Here is a 24,724-nt window from a genome sequence, read left to right on the forward strand (position 1 = left end):
TGAGACAATAAACGCGGAAAAAAAGTAAATAGTTTTCGTCAGTAAAAATCCGGGATATTTTGTCAATAAAACAATAAAAATCCCGCGGTACACCACTGGCCTTGATTGTTAAAAAAGGAAAAATCTACAAGCTCATTAATTAATACTTAAGGAAAGAAATAAATATTGGTAAGAGACTCCCAAGACTTAACATTGAATGTAAGAAGCTTAGTGGGGACTTCATTACCAAGATCTTTCTTGTTCTTGTTGTTTATTGTTACCAAGAGAGTAAACAGAGCTTCGAAAATAGCGACGTGAATGAAGGAGGAGGAGGAGGAGGAGGAGGAGGAGGAGGAGGACGGAGAGGAGGAGGAGAAGAAGGCGGAGGACGAGGAGAGGGGGAAGAAGAAGATAAAGAAGAAGAAGAAGAAGAAGAAGAAGAAGAAGAACAAGAAGAAGAAGAAGAAGAAGTAGAAGGAGAATTTAATTGAATTGAAACATGGTAAAATATTATTTTACAATAATATTTAATTAATAATAATTACCTAATAAACATATTATTACAGCTCCCAAGCTAATAAAATAGCTTACCTATATTTATATGTAGATGAAGTTTCTTCTTCTGATGTTCTCCGTGTTGCTCTTCTATAATTACCTTTTATACTTTTTATGTGTTGTTTGGTAAGTATGGTGTTTTTAAAATTTCCTCAATGTCTATTGGGCAATTTCTGAGTGGTATTTGTTCAGTAGTTTTAGTATTGTATAGGACAGGATTCTTTGGCCATACGGGCTATACCAATATAGAACAACTATAGATACCTTATTGAAGATCTAAAAAGTATTTCATGTTGATTCTGTAAAATTGTAAATGCTCCTTTCTAGAACTGATTCAGGACTTTCTCAAGCGTTACTGAAATATCATTAAGAACCCAAATTTTAAAACCACATTAAAATAATACCACTTTTAAAGCCTGTAAAAACAATACCTTCCTAAAAACCATTTGAGATCCAAAATTCAGTTTAAAAATCACTTCAAGTTTTCTAACTTTGCAACCAAAGTAAACATCCCTAGAGGGACCTGAAAAAAAAGAAAAAAAAATCACTTGTTGAAGACCAATGTTTCAATATTGGAGGCACAAAAGTACATCACTTTGGGGAACATCAAGTCAGTGGGTGTTGAAGGAGCTTTATTTATACCAAAGGATTTTCTATAAAAGACAGAGCGAATTGCTTAGAATCTTCTTTTGATTTGCAGCGTATCCGTGGAACGTAAGTAAAACTATCATGTCCGAATTTTTCTTCAATTTTGTAACGAACTTTTTTTCGTAACGATTTTTCTGTTAGTTCCTAATTTGATTTTCCATTTTTTTTTTTTTTTTTTTGCATGTTTATTAAGAGTAATTAAGAAGAGAGAGATTATTAAAAAAAAAGCTCTTTCATTCATATAATTTTATCAAACTCAACAAAAAATAGTTAGAAAGTTCGCTTAGCTCAGTCCTGAAAACTTTTATCTAAGCAACTATTTTGATCAAATTTTGATCATTTGGAATTTTGTTTGTCCTTGGAAGTTAAAACAAAGGATTATTTTTAACCATAATGAAATTAAACTTTTAAGGAATCCTTCTGGATAGATCTGCTTTACGGACTAATAGAAAGTTCTGGTTCAATTATAGCCTTGTTTTTACGACAAATTTGAAGATGATTTAATGACTGGTTGCTGATGGTAATGTCTTTTTCTTTTGTGGAGGTACGTATTTGACGTACTTGATCTAACGACGACCATCTGAGAGGAGATCTTTTCCTCTTCTTCTTCCTCCTCCTCTTCTTCTTCTTCCTCTCCTTCTTCTTCTTCTTCTTCTTCTCTGCATAGTACCTATTCCATTGCGTTGTAATAAAAATTAAGGTAATAAGTGAATAACCCAATTAGAAATTGTGAACACGCGTGAATCTAATAAAAATCTCACATAGCTAGTCTTTATTTTATCTATAACTTTTACCAAAAACCGAATAGGAAGTTTGTAATAAAGCAATGTATCTTATAATGACAATTCTTATCACATTGGTTATTTGCCTAAGCCTAAGGTAAAATCTTTGTTGTTAACCCTCAGAGCAGAAAAATACCTCTGATACCTGTCACTCTTGTAGGTATTAGATATATGGTAGTTTCGCCACATCCACTAAAATAGAGAACCAAAGTGTTTTATTTCCTCCGATTTTCCCCCCTGATATACTTTAGTTTGAAATTCAAATTTCCGATTTACTCTTTGAGGCTGAAATATTAATTTTGTGTCGTAATCGTTGAAAATATTTGTTTCGCATCCTATCAGCTCTTCTTAAGAATTAGAAAAATTGGCATATCCACTAAGAATATTAATATCTCTTTTTTTCCTTACCACTCTTCCTTCAGCAAAAAGGGCACATCCACTAATTCTCATTTCTATCCTTCTATCCCTTCCTTATTAGCTTCGGCAAATCTGAAAATATTATCTCATCTTATACTCTCTCTCTCCAACTCATCTAGGTATGTATTAAAAATGAGTCAATTTTGGCACATCCACAAAGAGCTTTTGAATCTCTTTTCTTTTCTCACCCTTTTTGTCTTACTATATTTCTGGTAGAAAACTAAAAAATTATAATAAATAACACCTAGAAAGATACCTCGCCAAACAAGGGTTAATCAATGTGCGTACTATAAATTTTCTAGCACTGTCATAAATTTAATTTGAATAAATAGGAATCAAATCGAATGATTTTTCTCAGTCACTAGGTAGACCTCATTTTGTCCCCCAGTGTTTTCTTTCTTTGATCTAAGGCTTATATTTCTTCATCCGAAGAGAGACAGGCAACGTTTAGAGGGTAAGTAATATGTACCAATAGTTTGGACTTGTGTTTCTTACAAAATCTTGGGTTTAAAATTTCGATCAGCCTAGGACGCGTTTCGTTCTCATCGGAAGTCATCAGCTAGGCATACCTTTCACTCAGGTGATGGTTAATAGTTCTGTGGTGGAAATTTTGGTAAAATGAGAACTCGTATAATTATGAGAATTAATGGGTGTCACAAATTTTTGCATCCGGAAATTCCGGTTTTGATTCCCGACAGAAACAAAGATTTTCGGATCTGTACTAGGGTTTAGGGAAGCACTCAATATGCCAGTAGTACCAAAACTCATACCTAACCAGGGAGAAACTTCGAAGCAGGAAAATGATTTGAGAAATTCGGATGTGGGATTTTACTACCTGAGGCATTTTGCAGAACTAGTAAACACAGAGGAAAATAGATAAAATATCTACCAACATCTAGTGCAAGTCATTAAATACAACTTTAATTGTAAGACTGGATGTACATAAAGGTACCAATCTAAAAGAAATAAAAATAAATACTATTAAAGAAATCAACTTTTCCCTTCAAGTAAGCGGAATGGAGAGGGGGATAATGGCTCCAGAACCTCCATTAAAAATGTTTCACACCTGGTTCTCAAGATGCGACAGTATTTTTTCTTTCAAATCACTTAAAGAAAATTGTTTCGCAGCAACTAGAGAATTTAGACATTATGTTTGAGTTTCTATTTGTTGAATTTAATCATCATCACTCAATCTGGTCTCACATGGGAGGAGACAATCACGAGATTGCCCCATTTATCATTTATCAACACACTTTGCTGAGAAAGCTGGGAAACCTGTTGAGTGGAAAATCTACCTTGTGCTAACAGGGACTTGATTTTATAGGAGATTTAATGAGTTGAGTTTGGTACGTCAGCTGTGCCTTTGTTGATGATACACACTTTGCTGAGAAAGCTGGGAAACCTGTTGAGTGAAAAATCTACCTTGTGCTAACAGGGACTTGATTTTATAGGAGATTTAATGAGTTGAGTTTGGTACGTCAGCTGTGCCTTTGTTGATGATGAGATGCTATCTAATACTCTTATTGTCTTATTAGTCTGATAGGAGCAATACTAACTAGGAGTACACTACAAATGTTGAATCCACACTTGAAAGAGTGCCAAGAATATTGTGAACCTTATCTAAACCATTCTTCAAGTTAAAATCTACATGCTTCACTCGTAAAGGAATTCCCAGAAAAGGAAAACAATGCTCTACCGTTTTGTACGAGTATTTATTTAAATTTTCATTTTATTTACTCCTTAAAATCTACCCAAATATGCCTCACTCGTAAAGGAATTCCCAGAAAAGGAAAACAATGCTCTACCGTTTTGTACGAGTATTTATTTAAATTTTCATTTTATTTACTCCTGTTAGATACCTATTCTTATTTTTAAAGAATTTCTCAGTTCTATACGGATAAAAAACACACATAATATTCTAGCTTTTAACCTGAATTTGAAATACATATACTAGCCTAGATAAAAAGAATTTTCGTTTTTATTCAAATGAAGTTCTTCACACCTCCCAAATCAATGATCGTCGGAGTGTGTTGGAATTTGTAAGGATTCAATACGGATTATCGTGGATATCCAATATCTCATATTTTTAGTCTTGCTTACGGCTTACAATTTGACTTGGTCTCCTCAGTTTTCCATCACTCCCATTGCGTCCTAGTATGCAAAAGTTTGCAAATTCAAACTCAAAAAGTTCGATTTGGTGGTGAAAATTGCAAATTCAAACTCGAAGAATTGGATTTTGTGGTGAAATTTTCCATCACTCCCATTGCGTCCTAGTAGGCAAAAGTTTGCAAATTCAAACTCAAAAAGTTCGATTTGGTGGTGAAAATTGCAAATTCAAACTCGAAGAATTGGATTTTGTGGTGAAAATAAAGAGAAAATCTGACAAATAACCTGAAAAATAGAAAGAATCGTTTTTGATATTTTGTTTTTTTGGTATCGGTGAGAGATCGTTTTTCAAGTTGGTAAGAAAAAGTGCAAAATCGCATTTTGCTCACGTGCATGGTAATACGCGAATTCATCTAGTGAAAACTTTTGAATTGTCTACCTACTGTTTTTCAGGCATAATCCCAGATCTTCAGACAGCAGAAGTAATTCAAAATGGACGTGGAGGAATACCGTAGGCGAGGTACGTAGTCTGTACGATTTCTATCCTGTAGCTCTTTTTGTAGTCCGGTTTTGTAGCTTGTAGTCCGTTTGTCCGTCCGTCAAACAAAGATTTTGAAGTTCAGACAGAGGGGCAACTTTTTGTTCTCCTGCAGTTCTTCATTTTATAGTCCAGACATGGGCAACGCATCGATCGTGATCGACAGGTCGATTTGCTATCATGGACGAGAAAATTGGGAGTCAATCATAGAAAAATTTTCAAATTCAAAGTCGAACTTCTCGCAAAAAGTTTGGCCATGCCTGCGCTGTTGCTGAATGTTATTCTGCAGAGTTAGACTGTATATTGTCAGAAGGGTTTCCACGAAATTATGAACCACACATTTTTCTCTGAATCCCATGAAACATTCAAAGAAAATCGGTAAATCGGTATACATCTTAATTTTCCGCACAGAATCATTATCCATAGGAATTTTCGGAGCAATCGGATGGTGCCCGATTCCAAACCAAATTCTAATTTGAAACTTGATTGATGATTTGTAGGGATTTATTCAATAGTGAAGGGCACATCGGCCGTGACATTTGGGGTCTACATAAGTTGCTGCCAACTCTTAACACAATGCAGATCATAATCCCAACACAGTGCCAAGACTGGAAGCTTTATCGGATAGTAATTTAAAGATACCCAAGTACTCCTATTATTACAGCTGATAATTAATTACCTATACGAGTAATAGATACTTAATAATTATTGCCTGTAATTATAGGAGTAGGTTCCATCAAATAATTGGTGTTTGTGCTTGCTTTTCCACTAGAAAAACACAGAAAAGAAACAAACATCCCACAGCAACACAGGAAAAACATCCCACAGTGGAAAGAAACAGAAGCTTTCTGGCCGTTCGATGTTTATATTGATATTTATGTGTTTTATATTACACTCCCTAATCTTATGAGAAAACAGAAAAGAAACAAACATCCCACAGCAACACAGGAAAAACATCCCACACAGTGGAAAGAAACAGAAGCTTTCTGGCCGTTCGATGTTTATATTGATATTTATGTGTTTTATATTACACTCCCTAATTTTATGAGAACCCAATATGGAGAAAATAGGTATCACAATATAGGTACCTCTAGTAAATACATGGGACTTTTGATTTTATTACCGAGAGAATCTCATTTGATTTGATTAGGTGAACATGAATGAATAAATTTAATGTGTGTAGTAGGTATATTAGTATTATTTATTGTATACTTTATTACAGTTTTGTCCCGCGATGCCGGTTGTAAACCGGGATTTTGTATGCAGAAAGGGAATTACTTTTTCCATACTATTTTTTACTTTCTATTACCTTTACGTATAGGGAACCTATACAAGGTAATGAGAAAGTATTGCAATCGGTCCAAATTTTCAAAACTGCATAGTACCCATTCCATTGCGTTGTAATAAAAATTAAGGTAATAAGTGAATAACCCAATTAGAAATTGTGAACACGCGTGAATCTAATAAAAATCTCACATAGCTAGTCTTTATTTTATCTATAACTTTTACCAAAAACCGAATAGGAAGTTTGTAATAAAGCAATGTATCTTATAATGTTTCCACGAAATTATGAACCACACATTTTTCTCTGAATCCCATGAAACATTCAAAGAAAATCGGTATACATCTTAATTTTCCGCACAGAATCGGTATCCATTGGAATTTTCGGAGCAATCGGATGGTGCCCGATTCCAAACCAAATTCTAATTTGAAACTTGATTGATGGTTTGTAGGGATTTATTCAATAGTGAAGGGCACATCGGCCGTGACATTTGGGGTCTACGCAAGTTGCTGCCAACTCTTAACACAATGCAGATCATAATCCCAACACAGTGCCAAGACTGGAAGCTTTATCGGATAGTAATTTAAAGATACCCAAGTACTCCTATTATTACAGCTGATAATTAATTACCTATACGAGTAATAGATACTTAATAATTATTGCCTGTAATTATAGGAGTAGGTTCCATCAAATAATTGGTGTTTGTGCTTGCTTTTCCACTAGAAAAAAAAACAGAAAAGAAACAAACATCCCACAGCAACACAGGAAAAACATCCCACACAGTGGAAAGAAACAGAAGCTTTCTGGCCGTTCGATGTTTATATTGATATTTATGTGTTTTATATTACACTCCCTAATCTTATGAGAACCCAATATGGAGAAAATAGGTATCACAATATAGGTACCTCTAGTAAATAGGTACATGGGAATTTGATTTTATTACCGAGAGAATCTCATTTGATTTGATTAGGTGAGCATGAATGAATAAATTTAATGTGTGTAGTATATTAGTATTACTTATTGTATACTTTATTACAGTATTGTCCCGCGATGCCGGTTGTAAACCGGGATTTTGTATGCAGAAAGGGAATTACTTTTTCCATAGGTACTATTTTTTACTTTCTATTACCTTTACGTATAGGGAACCTATACAAGGTAATGAGAAAGTATTGCAATCGGTCCAAATTTTCAAAATCGGGAAATGGGTAGAAATATCCGTTTTGGGGTCCCCTGATTCTAAAAAAGTGGTTTTTAGCCAATGGTCTGTACGTACGTACTACAGGTTTAAATGGGAAAAAGTTGTATACAAAATATCTCAAGAACGGTTTGTCGTAATGGGATGAAATTTGGTATAATATCCTGGTATGGTCCAAAGACGCGACTGTAACGATTTGGTAAAAATCGGATAGTCACCCATCCAGATATTAACCAAAGTAATTGTTACTTAACCCTTATTTTTTTACTTTGTTTTTTAGAAACTAACGTATGGTAGGGTTCTATTGACATGGGGGTTACTTTGGTGAAACTCCATTTTATACAGAAATTTTCTTTTCGAACGTGAAAATTGTTCGGATGGTTTAAGTTTAAAGACTTCAAGGCAAGCTGCAGATCTTGACATACACGGATTTTTTTTTTAAGTGTTCCAGAGGAAGGCTCCAAAACTTGTTTTTTGCTGATCTATATCGGGAACACCAGAAGAGATTCATTCTACCCTTTGATTGGGAGTTTTAGGTCTTCATTTTAACAATGTGAATTTCTTCGTCTGTAACAATCCCAGGCAAGGAAATGGTGGACTACATCGCGGACTACCTGGAAAATATCAGGGACCGTCGTGTCTATCCCGATGTGAAGCCGGGATATTTGCGCAGTTTGGTCCCGGAATCCGAACAATTCTTATCACATTGGTTATTTGCCTAAGCCTAGGTAAAATCTTTGTTGTTAACCCTCAGAGCAGAAAAATACCTCTGATACCTGTCATTCTTGTAGGTATTAGATAAATATATGGTAGTTTCGCCACATCCACTAAAATAGAGAACCAAAGTGTTTTATTTCCTCCGATTTTTCCCCCCTGAAAACATACTTTAGTTTGAAATTCAAATTTTCGATTTACTCTTTGAGGCTGAATGCTGAAATATTAATTTTGCGTCGTAATCGTTGAAAATATTCGTTTCGCATCCTATCAGCTCTTCTTAAGAATTAGAAAAATTGGCATATCCACTAAGAATATTAAAATCTCTTTTTTCCTTACCACTCTTCCTTCAGCAAAAAGGGCACATCCACTAATTCTCATTTCTATCCTTCTATCCCTTCCTTATTAGCTTCGGCAAATCTGAAAATTTTATCTCATCTTATACTCTCTAGCTCCCATGGCGTAGTGGTCACTGCGCTCGCCTTGCACCCGGGAGACCCGGGTTCGATTCCCGGCGGGGTCAAGAAATTTGTATCATCCAAATGATTGATTCCGTGACTGGGTATTGCGGGGACCACTCAGCCTCGTGAGGAAAATGAGTAGCTATGACATATAAATGCGCATAGCGACCGGTGCCAGCATGGTAGGTAAACATTATCTCATCTTATACTCTCTCTCTCCAACTCATCTAGGTATGTATTAAAAATGAGTCAATTTTGGCACATCCACAAAGAGCTTTTGAATCTCTTTTCTTTTCTCACCCTTTTTGTCTTACTATATTTCTGGTAGAAAACTAAAAAATTATAATAAATAACACCTAGAAAGATACCTCGCCAAACAAGGGTTAATCAATGTGCGTACTATAAATTTTCTAGCACTGTCATAAATTTAATTTGAATAAATAGGAATCAAATCGAATGATTTTTCTCAGTCACTAGGTAGACCTCATTTTGTCCCCCAGTGTTTTCTTTCTTTGATCTAAGGCTTATATTTCTTCATCCGAAGAGAGACAGGCAACGTTTAGAGGGTAAGTAATATGTACCAATAGTTTGGACTTGTGTTTCTTACAAAATCTTGGGTTAAAAATTTCGATCAGCCTAGGACGCGTTTCGTTCTTATCGGAAGTCATCAGCTAGGCATACCTTTCACTCAGGTGATGGTTAATAGTTCTGTGGTGGAAATTTTGGTAAAATGAGAACTCGTATAATTATGAGAATTAATGGGTGTCACAAATTTTTGCATCCGGAAATTCCGGTTTTGATTCCCGACAGAAACAAAGATTTTCGGATCTGTACTAGGGTTTAGGGAAGCACTCAATATGCCAGTAGTAAAATAGGTATCACAATATAGGTACCTCTAGTAAATAGGTACATGGGAATTTGATTTTATTACCGAGAGAATCTCATTTGATTTGATTAGGTGAGCATGAATGAATAAATTTAATGTGTGTAGTATATTAGTATTACTTATTGTATACTTTATTACAGTATTGTCCCGCGATGCCGGTTGTAAACCGGGATTTTGTATGCAGAAAGGGAATTACTTTTTCCATAGGTACTATTTTTTACTTTCTATTACCTTTACGTATAGGGAACCTATACAAGGTAATGAGAAAGTATTGCAATCGGTCCAAATTTTCAAAATCGGGAAATGGGTAGAAAAATCCGTTTTGGGGTCCCCTGATTCCAAAAAAGTGGTTTTTAGTCCATGGTCTGTACGTACGTAGGTACGTACGTAATGTACGTACTACATGTTTAAATGGGAAAAAGTAAAAAGTTGTATACAAAATATCTCATGAACGGTTTGTCGTAATGGGATGAAATTTGGTATAATATCCTGGTATGGTCCAAAGACGCGACTGTAACGATTTGGTAAAAATCGGATTAAAAAAGTGGTTTTTAGCCAATGGTCTGTACGTACGTACTACAGGTTTAAATGGGAAAAAGTTGTATACAAAATATCTCAAGAACGGTTTGTCGTAATGGGATGAAATTTGGTATAATATCCTGGTATGGTCCAAAGACGCGACTGTAACGATTTGGTAAAAATCGGATAGTCACCCATCCAGATATTAACCAAAGTAATTGTTACTTAACCCTTATTTTTTTACTTTGTTTTTTAGAAACTAACGTATGGTAGGGTTCTATTGACATGGGGGTTACTTTGGTGAAACTCCATTTTAGACAGAAATTTTCTTTTCGAACGTGAAAATTGTTCGGATGGTTTAAAGACTTCAAGGCAAGCTGCAGATCTTGACATACACGGATTTTTTTTTTTTTTTTTAAGTGTTCTATAGGAAGGCTCCAAAACTTGTTTTTTCTTGATCTATCGGGAACATCAGAAGAGATTCATTCCACCCGAGTTGTTCTGCACCTACCCTTTGATTGGGAGTTTTAGGTCTTCATTTTAACAATGTGAATTTCTTCATCTGTAACAATCCCAGGCAAGGAAATGGTGGACTATATCGCGGACTACCTGGAAAATATCAGGGACCGTCGTGTCTATCCCGATGTGAAGCCGGGATATTTGCGCAGTTTGGTCCCGGAATCCGCCCCTGTAGAGCCGGAAAAATGGGACACCATTATGGGCGATATCGAGAAAGTTATCATGCCAGGGGTAAGTCTTCTAATTAGGCACACCCTAATAGATCAGTTGCGCTTACTTGGGTGGTGTTTCAAAGTCATAGAGCAGGAAAAATAAGGACCAGCAGAATTTTTCTTTTTCTTCTACGACTTCTAGATCCCGAGATAAATCGATTAAAAAAATGCCGGTAAATCGTGAACTTTGACGTCACGCCATAGAGTCCGTGTTATAGGTAACTGGATTTGATTACCTGTTAATTTGTAAACTTGAATCAGGTGTCTGCTAGGTATCATAAGGGTGTGGTTATGTACCGGGTTGAGATAGGCCATTCTCGTCTTTTCTTGGCGTGTGGAAAATGATGTAGTAACTTAACACAGCCTTCATAAGCGTGTAAAGTTGGCGGGAAATTCGAAAATTTGATTATTTTTTTTTCGGCAACTTGTACAAACTGAATTCATTTTTTTTATTTTTTATCTCGAGTTTGCACGTTTATATTATACTTTTCATTTATATTAGATATCACAAACAAGCGAATTACAAAGCAAACAAAAATAAATATAAAATAAATTTTAAACATTGCCGCCGGGACAGAGGGTTAGAAAAAATACCATAATAAAATACCCACTTGTCGTTGTAGAGAACAATTTTGAAGGCATTCCTTTGGATTTACTACAAAGCTTCAAACAAAAACTTGGTCAAAGGCTTTATTTTTATTGAGAAAAATGGAAACTGGTTACTAAAATACTAAACTACTTAACAAAGTTCCACAATACAATTTTCTTCCAGTAACTATATTTAAATTAATTTCAACTCTATTGTAATGGCTTTCAGATAACTCACTGGCAATCACCCTACATGCACGCGTACTTCCCAGCTCTGAATTCCTACCCTTCCCTTCTTGGTGATATGTTGTCCGATGCCATCAACTGTCTCGGATTTACATGGGTGAGAACGGAGTATCTACGTAGCTTTTCACAATCCTTATGCGAATAGTAGCGGACTATTCTCTATCCTGATTGCGTTAAACATAATCTGAATTTTAAAATGCCTAATCCCGGTTCCGGTCAGGTTTGAAAATAAAATGATCACAATCAAGATCCAGCCAATACTACCTAGGTATACAAACTACATAATCATGTTTTAGTAAGTATAGAAAAGTATGCATTTTTACAAAGTGTTTTTAGATTTGAAAATTCTTGTTTCCCAAATGAGCATGGAATTTAAGGATATCAAAATCGTCGATGCAACAACGCGAACGTGACTTGTGACGAAAATTTCATTTCAGGCGAGTAGTCCGGCTTGCACCGAGCTGGAAATCATCACCATGAACTGGCTAGGCAAGATGATTGGTCTACCTGAGGAATTTCTTCATACCAAGGTGGATAGTCCTGGAGGCGGTGTCTTGCAGGTGATTATGAGTTGAGTGCAAGGAGAGCAGGGAGGTCAAAGAAATGGGAAGAACTCACAAAGGAAAAGGAAATCAGATATAAAAAGAAGGGATAAGGAAAATAAAAAGGAAGAAAGAGAGACCAAACTAATAAAGAAAGAAATTATATAAACGGAATTAATAAAGAAAAATAAAAAGGAAGGAAGAGACATAAGGAAGAAAGAGAGGAAATTAATTAAGAAAGAAATAATATAAAAGGTAGGAATAAAGAAGAGTAAAAAGAAAGGAAGGACGAAAGAAATTCTCAGCTGTCATTTATCGATACTATCTTTATGTATTTTATTATTGGTTTAGCTTTGGGTTCTTGAAACTGCTAACTTTCATCACGTTTCAGACAACTGCAAGTGAGTCTACCCTCATCTGCCTCCTAGCTGGAAGGACTGAAGCCATAAGGAAATATCAGCAAAGCCATCCAGAACTGGAACATGCTGAAATCAACAGTCGTCTCGTGGCATACTGCTCTGACCAGGTAAGAAGTTTGAAATGTATGAGGCCAGCCACTCACTATTAGATAGATCTGACAGGTAGGTACACCTGATCAGGTCCGCCTGTCAGGTTTATCTCATAGTGAGTGGCTGGCCTTAGTGAAACAATTCCGGAAGCATTTTCCTAAATAATACCGTTAACTGCCGCTTGCGGAACAAAATTCTTTTCTAGAGATATCTTAAAATCTTTCTCATTTCCCCAAAGATGACATAAAAGAGTTAATTATCTTTTTAATCGTGCAACCGCGGCTATAAGCCATGTTTTCTCCGAAGCCATTACTTGATGAGTTGATGCTCCTTGGGTGTAGGAATTCTCCTTAGACAAAGAGTTAAAGCTATCATAAGAAATTAAAAACTAAAATAATCTGGACAGCTTATCCTTAATGACAGGTATGCCTTGATTATCACTAACCATCCCAAATCGGTCAGCAGCACTTAACTCTTTCTAGTCACCTTTCCATTTACCAACCAAACCCAACGTTGCTTACTTCCCCGTTTGATTCCAGGCTCATTCATCTGTGGAGAAGGCAGGGCTGATTGGTTTGGTCAATATGAGATACATTGAGAGCGACGATAAGCTGAGTCTGAGGGGAGATAAACTAATTGAGGCCATCGAAAGAGACAAGAAGAAACATTTGATACCATTCTTTGTGAGTACCAACCTATCTTCTTTTTATTTTGATTTTTGACCCCCTACCTTTGTAGTAATCTATCAGAATCTAGCTTTTTGCCTCCCAAAGGATTTTCTAACAGATTTTTTCTGGTCTGGCACTTCCGGCCTTTCTGGTTGTTGATAGTTACTGTTGTTTAGGCACTGCAATGATAGTTAAAGGTTTAGGATTTTACAAAATGAAGTTACAAACAAATTTTCCAAATTTTATACTTTCTTATTTTCCAAAATTTCAGAGCGTCCGTCTGGCTCAGAAGTTCGAAGCTCTGGTTCTCGGAGACCCTAGATTTGAGATTCCTGCCGCTCGTCATTTGGGAATGGTCGTGATTCGACTGCTAGGGGAAAACATTTTGACGGAGAAACTGCTGAAGAGACTCAACAGCAAGGGACGTCTCCATTGCGTTCCGGCTTCTTTGAGGATCCAAGGGTTAGGTAGGGCACAAAATTTTACTGTAAGCCACAAAATCGCTGCAAGGCGGCTTGCCTCAGTCTGACAGTTGTTGTTATTTTTACTATCAAAATTGTTGGAGATTTTGACCACAATTGTACTTATGTTGTAGAATGTAGATATTGTAGATAGTACCTAGTAGCCTGCTAAGGTAAAGGGACGCTTAGTCCTATTCGAGCAGTGTATAAAAGCACCATTTTTTTATTACTGTGTTAACAGCACGCACACTTACCAAATCACAATGTTGATTAATTTAGGATTGAGCTATACTAACTTAATACCCAGTTCAATTCAGAATTGAGGCCAACTCCGACTTCGTAAATCGCGGTCTTATACGTCCCGTCCCCATTCCGTGTTCGTCCCGACTTAATGAAACAACCTAGTCGGGACGGAGACGGGACGTTTAAGTTTACGCGCTGTTTTATACTGTCCTAAGAAGACTGAAAAGTCCCATTACTAGTACTAGTATATGCCAACAGTTGTAACACTTTGACTTTGACCTCTCATACTTGCTGAAAAATCCTTTGCAGATAAATACGTGATTCGTTAGATAGGTAGTCCAAAACTGATGTCCGTGTAGAAATTTAATGAGGGCCATAAAATGGTAATTTGTTCAGTGAAGAAACGATAAACAGGAGATTTGTTATACCAAATGTAAATTTGTAAAACGACGATCTTTTTGCCTATGGAATGAAATGAAAGGAAAAGACAGGGTGGCATGGAAAAAATACGCAACTTCGACTTCTAATAGACATTTTCAAGTTTTAAAAGTTTCGAGACTTTTTAATGCATGTATGTATACCTAGTCAAATTGTAGGTCTCACAGATCTAAATTAATTTGAATGGGTGTCATTGTGAATTCACAAAATTCAAGTTAATTTTATTAAGAGTAGATTGGTATTTTTTCCTTCTTGTGCCACCCTGTTTAAACCACCTGATCAGAAAATTTTACATGCATCAATGTTGATTATTAAACAAATAACAATACGTTTATTCTTAGAAATAAGCATCAATATACTCCGTAAGTCTTCGAAAATTATTTACAAGGAATTCAGAATCAGCTTTTGGAGCAGAAAACATTTCATCCAGCGAAATCTTCTGAAAGTCACCTTCGTGAGTTTACATTTTCAAATTTAAATAATAATTCTTTTATATTTTTCCAAGTTTGCTCTGGTATCTTTAATCAATATAACCAATAAAAACAAGTAGGTAAACGTAAATATCTAAATAATATAAGGTAAGAACTCAAATCAAGCCTTTATTCTGACTTGAGAAGGGCTGTTCAATTTAGGTAAGTAGTTAAAAAGAGCCTTGCTAAAAAAAAAAAAAAAAAAAAAAAAAAAAAAAAATGTGGATAAGTTTACGCGCTGCTTTACACTGTCCTAAGAAGACTGAAAAGTCCCATTACTAGTATATGCCAACAGTTGTAACACTTTGACTTTGACCTCTCATACTTGCTGAAAAATCCTTTGCAGATAAATACGTGATTCGTTTAAGTACTTTACATTTTCTCGCAATATGAATTGTAAAGGAAAAAGTATTTATCCAAAAGAAAAAAAGTATTTATCATATAGCAATAAATTTTTTTCTTAATGTACAGCAGTGGCTCATTTAATTATTTTATTGAACAGCCCTGGACTATAGACAGATCAAGTCATCCACTTGATTTCAAGATCTCTCGAAATTTGATAATTTTAGTTAGTTTTTATAATTAGGTAATTAATATTAATAAGGTTTTGTTTAAAAACGGGAATTTTATTTCGTGTGATTTCTGTTCGACCTTAGATCAGTTCTCTGAAAAGGAAAAAGGTTTGACAACTAATTTTTTGATTTGACCAATCAAAAAGTTTGTTATCTCCTACAAACATTTTTTGTGTAACTTTATTTAGCGAACCCTGTCGGCAAATTTATCTATCAAAATAAATCCCCCATTCAAAAAAGAAATAAAAAAATCTCATATCTTTGAGGCTCAAAAATCGAGACTCAAACTGATCTAAGGTCAAAATGTAAATCAGAAAGACAAATTAGCTAAATGTGAATCTACTGCGAGAGGGTATTACAATATTGGATACTTGAGGGACATAGGGTGGGAGGGAGAGGGAGATCAAAATATGAATAGGGAGGAATTTGAGAGCGATATGTTTGTACCGATTATAAAACGCGCGAAATTGTAATTTGTAATCCCTCGATTCCACCTCAACTAGAGCTGGGGTGTTTGAATTAGGAGCTCAACAGTAAAGATTTTCGTAAAATACAATACGTATGACAAAACCAATTTTAATAACCCTTTCTGGGCATTCACGGTAAGCATTAAACGATTCATCATTAACTTTTCAAAAAATAAACAAATTAAAATTCATTATTAATTCACTCATATTTGCACAAAACTACATCTTAAATTTAAAATAAATAAACAACAACAATACTGTTCAAATTATTAAAATGAAAATTATGAACTAGGTAAAATATTTTAGAGGAAAAAAATATTGAAGAGTTTTTTTGTGAAAAAAAAAGAACAAAAAAATCTGGTTAAATAACATTGAAATTAAAAGACAATAATGTAAATTTGCATCCAAATTTGAACGTTACATTTATGTAACTCAGTAAAGTTGACATTAAATAATTTTTTCTATTTTTTCTGAATAAACTGGGTATCTTCAATGTAAATTCAAGCTGAAACAAGAATACAAAAGAACATTAATGTCAGTGCAACTATTCATAATAACCAAGAACTTAGGATTAGATCGATTAATAATGAAAATTTAGCATAAAGATATAAAAGTCCAAATAGGTACGGTTTGATTAAGAAGAAAATCGGTAATGGAAAGTAAAAATAATCAGTTCGTAAAAAATAGCAATGTTTGAACAAGATCTACTATGTAGTGTAGAAAGTAAAATTTGGTGATTTTAGCACATCCACTATTCTATATAGGTAGGTTTATCCTGACTTTGAACTTAAATATCAATTCGACATTTATATTTCAGAACGTGCTGTCTCCAGATACTTTAGTGATGCATTGGAGACTTTTGGATTCAACATATTTGTGCCCTTAGCCATTGGCTAATTGTAAAAAAAAAAAAAAAAAAAAATCAATTAAAAGTTTAATAATAAAAAAAGTCCCTGAAATGCCTAATGCAAAAGCGGATTTAAAAAAATGCCACCTCGTTAGAATTGGAAGCAAAATGAAGATATATTAAGGAATACTAACACCTAAGGTTTCTACAGGGTGCCTCACTTTAGATCGAACTCGTGGTTACCTGTAGAATCGGGTTCAGTACTATTACGAGTTTCAGAGCTTTCATCTCCCATCTCGTTGGCCTGACAGATTAGGCTGACTCGGTAGAAGTAATTCCTCCAGAATGTTTCTTCACTCAATCTGAAACAAAAATTAGAAACAAAACTTCACTCAATCTGAAACGAAAATTAGAATCAAAACTTCAGTCAATTTGAAACAAAAAGTAGAAACAAAACTTTAATCAATTTTAAACAAAAATCATAGATAATCATTTGAATAAATTTATTCAAATGATTAATACGTACCTACCTATATAATTTTATTTTATCTTAAATAAATTTTGATAAAACTTCTTTTGTGTGGATAAATTTTGACCAGAATTAAACCTGAAATGCAACAATCCCACGCTATCCTTGCTTAAGTTACCACTCCAATGCAAAACTGTAGAAACAATGTCCTATCTCACCTCGTCCGAGCTCATCTCAACCCGGTACATAACCACACCCTAAAAGTTCTATCGGTGATGCTATCAGTGACGTTATACTAAAATCTAATGATAAGATGATGATAACAAGATAATAATACATAGGTGCAACTATTGAGTCTATATCTTAGCTTCACGTCAGGCAAACTTCGCCAACGTTCATATCACGTTGAATACACCAGTTCTCGTCCGATCACTGAAGTTAAGCAACGTTGAGCGTGGATAGTACTTTCTACAATGCTGCAGTGAGCACCAAAGTTGTGATATAGTAACACAAAGAAAAGACATTTATACTAAAATCTAATGATAAGATGATAACAAGATAATAATACATAGGTGCAACTATTGAGTCTATATCTTAGCTTCACGTCAGTCAAACTTCGCCAACGTTCATATCACGTTGAATACACCAGTTCTCGTCCGATCACTGAAGTTAAGCAACGTTGAGCGTGGATAGTACTTGGATGGGTGACCGCTTGGGAACACCACGTAACGTTGGCATTCTTTTTTCTTTTTATTTAGCGATGATTTGGTAAATTTTGAGGAATAATGATATTAGTGATACAAATGGGACTTCGGGGTAATTTACCTTTTTTTATTGTAATGAAAGCATTAGTAGCTATTTTATTAGTTCTAATTAAATCCACATTACAGGGTGAAAAACAGTGGCGCCTTGCACAGAACGTTCAATGTGGAGCCCCTCTACCTTAGACATGAAAATTCGGGTGAGTGGCCCTTATTATTATTTTATTAATTTAAGACGAGATAGTGCCGCAAAACCGATCTATTGACGGTCGCGCGACCTCCCGGCATACTTGATTTGGCTCACGAAGTGCAAGGTCCAAGTTTTAACTCAATAAAACCAAGGTCTGAGAATTGTTTAACTTGGTTACTCCACTAGTCCACTAATTACGTCATTTCATTTTCTTTCAGGTCTGGCAATTGATTACATGGTAAGTAATCTTAAATGAATCTTGCGAAATCCGTAGGTGGGGACAATCTAAGGAACTATACAAATGGGATCGCTGTAAAAGGCTAGTAAACCAATAAATTACATTTTCATTTATTTTCCTTTTCAGCACTGGCAAATTCCACTGAGCAAAAGATTCAGAGCTTTGAAGCTGTGGTTTGTCATTCGAAATTTCGGAATCAAAGGTTTGCAGAAACACATCAGAGAGGTAAAGATTTGATTTTTGACCCCCTACCTTTGTGGTAATCTATCAGAATCTAGCTTTTTGCCTCCCAAAGGATTTTCTAACAGATTTTTTCTGGTCTGGCACTTCCGGCCTTTCTGGTTGTTGATAGTTACTGTTGTTTAGGCACTGCAATGATAGTTAAAGGTTTAGGATTTTACAAAATGAAGTTACAAACAAATTTTCCAAATTTTATACTTTCTTATTTTCCAAAATTTCAGAGCGTCCGTCTGGCTCAGAAGTTCGAAGCTCTGGTTCTCGGAGACCCTAGATTTGAGATTCCTGCCGCTCGTCATTTGGGAATGGTCGTGATTCGACTGCTAGGGGAAAACATTTTGACGGAGAAACTGCTGAAGAGACTCAACAGCAAGGGACGTCTCCATTGCGTTCCGGCTTCTTTGAGGATCCAAGGGTTAGGTAGGGCACAAAATTTTACTGTAAGCCACAAAATCGCTGCAAGGCGGCTTGCCTCAGTCTGACAGTTGTTGTTATTTTTACTATCAAAATTGTTGGAGATTTTGACCACAATTGTACTTATGTTGTAGAATGTAGATATTGTAGATAGTACCTAGTAGCCTGCTAAGGTAAAGGGACGCTTAGTCCTATTCGAGCAGTGTATAAAAGCACCATTTTTTTATTACTGTGTTAACAGCACGCACACTTACCAAATCACAATGTTGATTAATTTAGGATTGAGCTATACTAACTTAATACCCAGTTCAATTCAGAATTGAGGCCAACTCCGACTTCGTAAATCGCGGTCTTATACGTCCCGTCCCCATTCCGTGTTCGTCCCGACTTAATGAAACAACCTAGTCGGGACGGAGACGGGACGTATAAGTTTACGCGCTGCTTTACACTGTCCTAAGAAGACTGAAAAGTCCCATTACTAGTATATGCCAACAGTTGTAACACTTTGACTTTGACCTCTCATACTTGCTGAAAAATCCTTTGCAGATAAATACGTGATTCGTTTCACGGTCACTTCGCAGAGAACGACCAATGATGATATAACTCGAGATTGGAATGAGATCCGAAATACCGCAACGGAAATATTGGCCGAACTTGCTGAAGAAACTCAGAGAGTCCAAGTTACCAAGAGAACGAGAGTTCCTTTGAAAGGTAAGAAGTTATGCGTATTATCACAGTGTTAGGTGAATAAATTGTGGGAAATGTAATTTCCATCTCCGGATATTCAACAAATACCTAATCAAATAAGCCATCTAGGAAATCCTTTATACCAACAGTTTTTTTTCCTTTTCTGATAGAATTGAAAATTTATTTATTTGAATTTAATCTTACAATATTATTGTTGATCTTCCTCTGATTCGATCATTTTATGTCACTGCTGACTGCTGGGGCAGTTTTCTAGGATTCTAGGCTATACAATAAATCGCTTTTACCTATAACTATTAGTGCTAGGAAAGAGGAAAAAGCAGATATTATTTTCACAGAAAAAAAGAGGTAATAGGTATATCTACATATATTTAATTTAGATTATATATTTTTATTTTTTAACGGAAGATGTCAGGTGTATAATGTTCGCGGCTTTAAACGCAGTGCCGCAGCCGACCCTATTTAACTAGAAAAAGGCTATAGGTGTAGGAAGGAGGAGATATATTTTTATTTTTTAAAGTTAATTTTTACTTTCTATTACTAATTTTATTATCCTATCATTTCTAAGAATAAAACTTTCGTATCATTTACTCAAGAATAAAACTTTCGTATCATTTACTCAACGACCATTATCCTGTCACATTTTTAACACCGGCCCTTGCCGACAGTGCCTGTAAAGCACGAATCCGACATTTTCAGAAACCAAAGGGAGAAACGCTCTGTTTGGGTCCAGTCTACTCCTGGCCAACTCACCCATGTCACCCAAAATCATGAATGGTAGCTTCGCGGCCGTGTTCGATGCAGATGAGAGTATCATGAATGGATGGACTCATGGGATTGCCCAGATTCAGTGCGACTCCAATGACAGCCCTTGTGAGTATTACATTTTCCATCAGTATAGGTTTTTCTTTCTCTTCTTCTTAGTTGTATTCGATTGTGACTTTTAATTATTTTTTTTTGTTTGTTATTATTTATTGTTTTTAATTTTTTGTTTTTTGTTATGATTAATTATTATTTATTGATGCATATAAATTACAAATTTCAAAAATTCAGTCAAACATGGCTGAACCAATGAGATCCTCTTTCTCTTCTTCTTAGTTGTATTCGATTGTGACTTTTAATTATTTTTTTTTTGTTTGTTTGTTTGTTATTATTTATTGTTTTTATTTTTTTGTTTTTTTGTTATTATTTTTTGTTATGATTAATTATTATTTATTGATGCATATAAATTACAAATTTCAAAAATTCAGTCAAACATGGCTGAACCAATGAGATCGTGAGATTTCGCAGTGTTTACGTCCAAAGCGGAATCTCAATGGTTCAGCCATATTTGACTGAATTAAAAGTCACATAATTGAATACGATACTTCTCTCTCTTTTATAGAGGTTATACTTCACTGACAGTTTTACTTCACTGACAGTTTTAATTCACTGACGGTTTTACTTCACTGACACTTTTACCCTCCATTCGGCGACAAAAGCTACTCCACTTTATGGACAGATAAAAGTATGAAAAAGACGTCAGTCAGATCAGTGCGAGTACAACTTCAACAGTCTAACATTTAGCATTAGCACATTGAGAAGACATTTTGTGACAATCTTTCATGTGTTTATTTTAACTACATATTTCAAATTACTCTTCTTCTGTTTCTTCTTCTTTTTCGCCTTCTTCTTCCTCTTCTTGTCCTCCTTCGTCTTACTTTTCAACTTACTCCTTCGTCTTACTTTTCAACTTACTCCTTCGTCTTACTTTTCAAGTGCTTTTGCTTTCAAAGTTTTTCCAATTGTTTATATCTCATTTTTCAATCGGCTCTATGAGCCCAACTTCAATTTTCAATGTCTGATTTGTGTTTTCATTTCAGCCATGAGACGCAGGATTCGCGGAATACTGATGTCCGGGAAACAGTTCTCCCTAGATTCCAGGATGGATTTGATCTCCGGCGATAATACACGCACCCATACTACTCCTACTTCTGATAACTCTGATAAAGACAAGCTCGAAGAGTATGGTAAGATTGAAGGGATGAATATTATCCTCAATATATTGAAAAAACAAGCTTAATTATCCTCAGAGATGTATTATCTTCGAACTTTGACGGATCGAGTCCAAGTAAAATTTAGGGAACTAAAAAAATAATCTTCAACCTTCATGTGTTTTCAGCAGAAGCAGAACTGTCACAAGGCCAAGAAAAGACCGAATTGACGAATGGTGATCCCGCAGATTCTCAACCTTATGCCAAAACTGGTGTCAAAACAGATCTCAAGACAGAAGCTAACAAAGACCTTCGCAAGATAGAAAACAAAGAACCACATAGCTCAGAAACCAAAACAGTACTCAAAACAGAAGAATCTCTCAGCATTCCGATCATAGATGTGTTGGATGCGTCCAGTGTGGACACCAGACTCAACGAGGAAATCGCCTGCGGCGCCAGAGACGTTCCGAGACACAAAGTTGGAGAAGACCAGACCAAAAGAGCGCCCATCCATTGTGTGAAGTCTGTCGAGAATGTGGAAGTCCAAGTGAGCGCAGCGCTTACAAGCGCAGCTCAGAAATGTTGAGACGGCCTCCGGGACATATTCGGATGAATTCGTGCATCTTCGGGAAACATTTGGTAACCAAATCCCCTCCAAATCTTATGTTTAATGCAATTTAACAATGCCAAGTTATCAAGATGTGCTGACTAATGTCACCTAATGTGTATTGTAATCTCAAATCCTTTGAAAAAGGCTTCGTTTTGTACAGGAAAAGTTGTATGAGCTCTTTCTCTACGTCAGTCACCTAATGTGTATTGTAATCTCAAATCCTTTGAAAAAGGCTTCGTTTTGTACAGGAAAAGTTGTATGAGCTCTTTCTCTACGTCAGAATGGAGAACTTCAAAGTTCGGATTGATAAGTTCTGTCCTAGAATAAGACTCTGGATTTTTAGGAAAAATATTTATCGTTTTCCGGATCCTTAAGATGAGAGAGATTTTGAACATCTGCGTGTCCCCGTTTCTCATAACGAAAATGGTAACCTATTTTAAGCTTCTGCACATGTGCGGAAACCAGATTTCGTTTTAATTATGGTTATCGAGCATTTTATCGGGAAGTAGGTGCAGTGTCTCCCTATTGTATATTATTGTAGCTGTTCGTCAGAAAAGATTTGATTAGATAATTAGGTCGCAGTAACATAGATAGGGCTTAAGTAGCCAGTGATCCGCCTATTTTTACCAAACCCAAAAGTGTAACTGCTGATATCCTTAAATCGGCCAAGAACTCCAAGGAATCTAAGGCAAATGATTCTGGTCAAAATTCCATGAATTTCCTCATTCAATTTTCTCTTATCTTGTTCATAAGTACTGCTACCACTGCTACCTTTTTTTTTTTTGTTTTAAGTTCGTATTTTTAGATGCTTTTTGTATTCTCCTCTACAGTTTTTCTTTACACTCGTTATGGTTTTAATATTTATCAAATTATCAATATGTTGCTTTCCTTTCCTTCCAGTACTGTGGAATTGTTTGAAATTGATTCCAATAAAAGCTATATTCGTTTCAAAGAGAAAATCTTTTTTCTCCTACTTTTCTGTATCTTCTTACAGCTTTTTGTTGAGTGCTCAACTTTTCTGCATGGACCTTCTACTCGTACCTATATGTGTATTTCTTGAAATTTACCCCCAGTTTCCACGGAAATTCCCCTCTGGAAAATTTTCAAGACAAAAATAAAAACAAGGGATATTTATAATAAGAATAATAATAATAATAGACTCTTTATTGGAAGTGACTTCATTCTTAATTATCGTAGGAAAATGAGGTGTAAGAAAGGTCTAGAAGGGCTGTAACTGTAACCTATTCAAGATCAATTTTTTTTTAGATAGTCCAAAACTGATGTCCGTGTAGAAATTTAATGAGGGCCATAAAATGGTAATTTGTTCAGTGAAGAAACGATAAACAGGAGATTTGCCTTTTCTGATAGAATTGAAAATTTATTTATTTGAATTTAATCTTACAATATTATTGTTGATCTTCCTCTGATTCGATCATTTTATGTCACTGCTGACTGCTGGGGCAGTTTTCTAGGATTCTAGGCTATACAATAAATCGCTTTTACCTATAACTATTAGTGCTAGGAAAGAGGAAAAAGCAGATATTATTTTCACAGAAAAAAAGAGGTAATAGGTATATCTACATATATTTAATTTAGATTATATATTTTTATTTTTTAACGGAAGATGTCAGGTGTATAATGTTCGCGGCTTTAAACGCAGTGCCGCAGCCGACCCTATTTAACTAGAAAAAGGCTATAGGTGTAGGAAGGAGGAGATATATTTTTATTTTTTAAAGTTAATTTTTACTTTCTATTACTAATTTTATTATCCTATCATTTCTAAGAATAAAACTTTCGTATCATTTACTCAAGAATAAAACTTTCGTATCATTTACTCAACGACCATTATCCTGTCACATTTTTAACACCGGCCCTTGCCGACAGTGCCTGTAAAGCACGAATCCGACATTTTCAGAAACCAAAGGGAGAAACGCTCTGTTTGGGTCCAGTCTACTCCTGGCCAACTCACCCATGTCACCCAAAATCATGAATGGTAGCTTCGCGGCCGTGTTCGATGCAGATGAGAGTATCATGAATGGATGGACTCATGGGATTGCCCAGATTCAGTGCGACTCCAATGACAGCCCTTGTGAGTATTACATTTTCCATCAGTATAGGTTTCTCTTTCTCTTCTTCTTAGTTGTATTCGATTGTGACTTTTAATTATTTTTTTTTGTTTGTTATTATTTATTGTTTTTAATTTTTTGTTTTTTGTTATGATTAATTATTATTTATTGATGCATATAAATTACAAATTTCAAAA

General features: G+C 35.3%; 1 protein-coding gene and 1 non-coding gene across 2 annotated transcripts; both read left to right on the forward strand.

Moving 5' to 3' along the window:
- The first annotated feature begins 1,149 nt into the window (after window positions 1-1,149).
- LOC103514557 (histidine decarboxylase) lies at window positions 1,150-22,647 on the forward strand. The gene is made up of 16 exons (XM_008479458.3): window positions 1,150-1,248; window positions 4,941-5,007; window positions 10,660-10,832; window positions 11,631-11,744; window positions 12,085-12,207; window positions 12,581-12,715; window positions 13,238-13,381; window positions 13,638-13,828; window positions 18,224-18,294; window positions 18,503-18,522; window positions 18,649-18,747; window positions 18,984-19,179; window positions 19,720-19,884; window positions 20,578-20,751; window positions 21,741-21,887; window positions 22,040-22,647. Exons 2-16 carry the CDS (start codon window positions 4,980-4,982, stop codon window positions 22,435-22,437), a joined length of 2,178 nt encoding a protein of 725 aa, XP_008477680.1. The 5' UTR covers window positions 1,150-1,248; window positions 4,941-4,979; the 3' UTR covers window positions 22,438-22,647.
- On the forward strand, window positions 17,952-18,070 carry LOC113469617. Its single transcript, XR_003392979.1, has one exon. It is a non-coding gene; the product is annotated as a 5S ribosomal RNA (ribosomal RNA).
- Window positions 22,648-24,724: the final 2,077 nt, after the last annotated feature.

Source organism: Diaphorina citri, unplaced genomic scaffold, assembly GCF_000475195.1.
Source record: "Diaphorina citri unplaced genomic scaffold, Diaci psyllid genome assembly version 1.1 scaffold44, whole genome shotgun sequence".
In the NCBI taxonomy this organism is placed as follows: Eukaryota; Metazoa; Arthropoda; class Insecta; order Hemiptera; family Psyllidae; genus Diaphorina; species Diaphorina citri.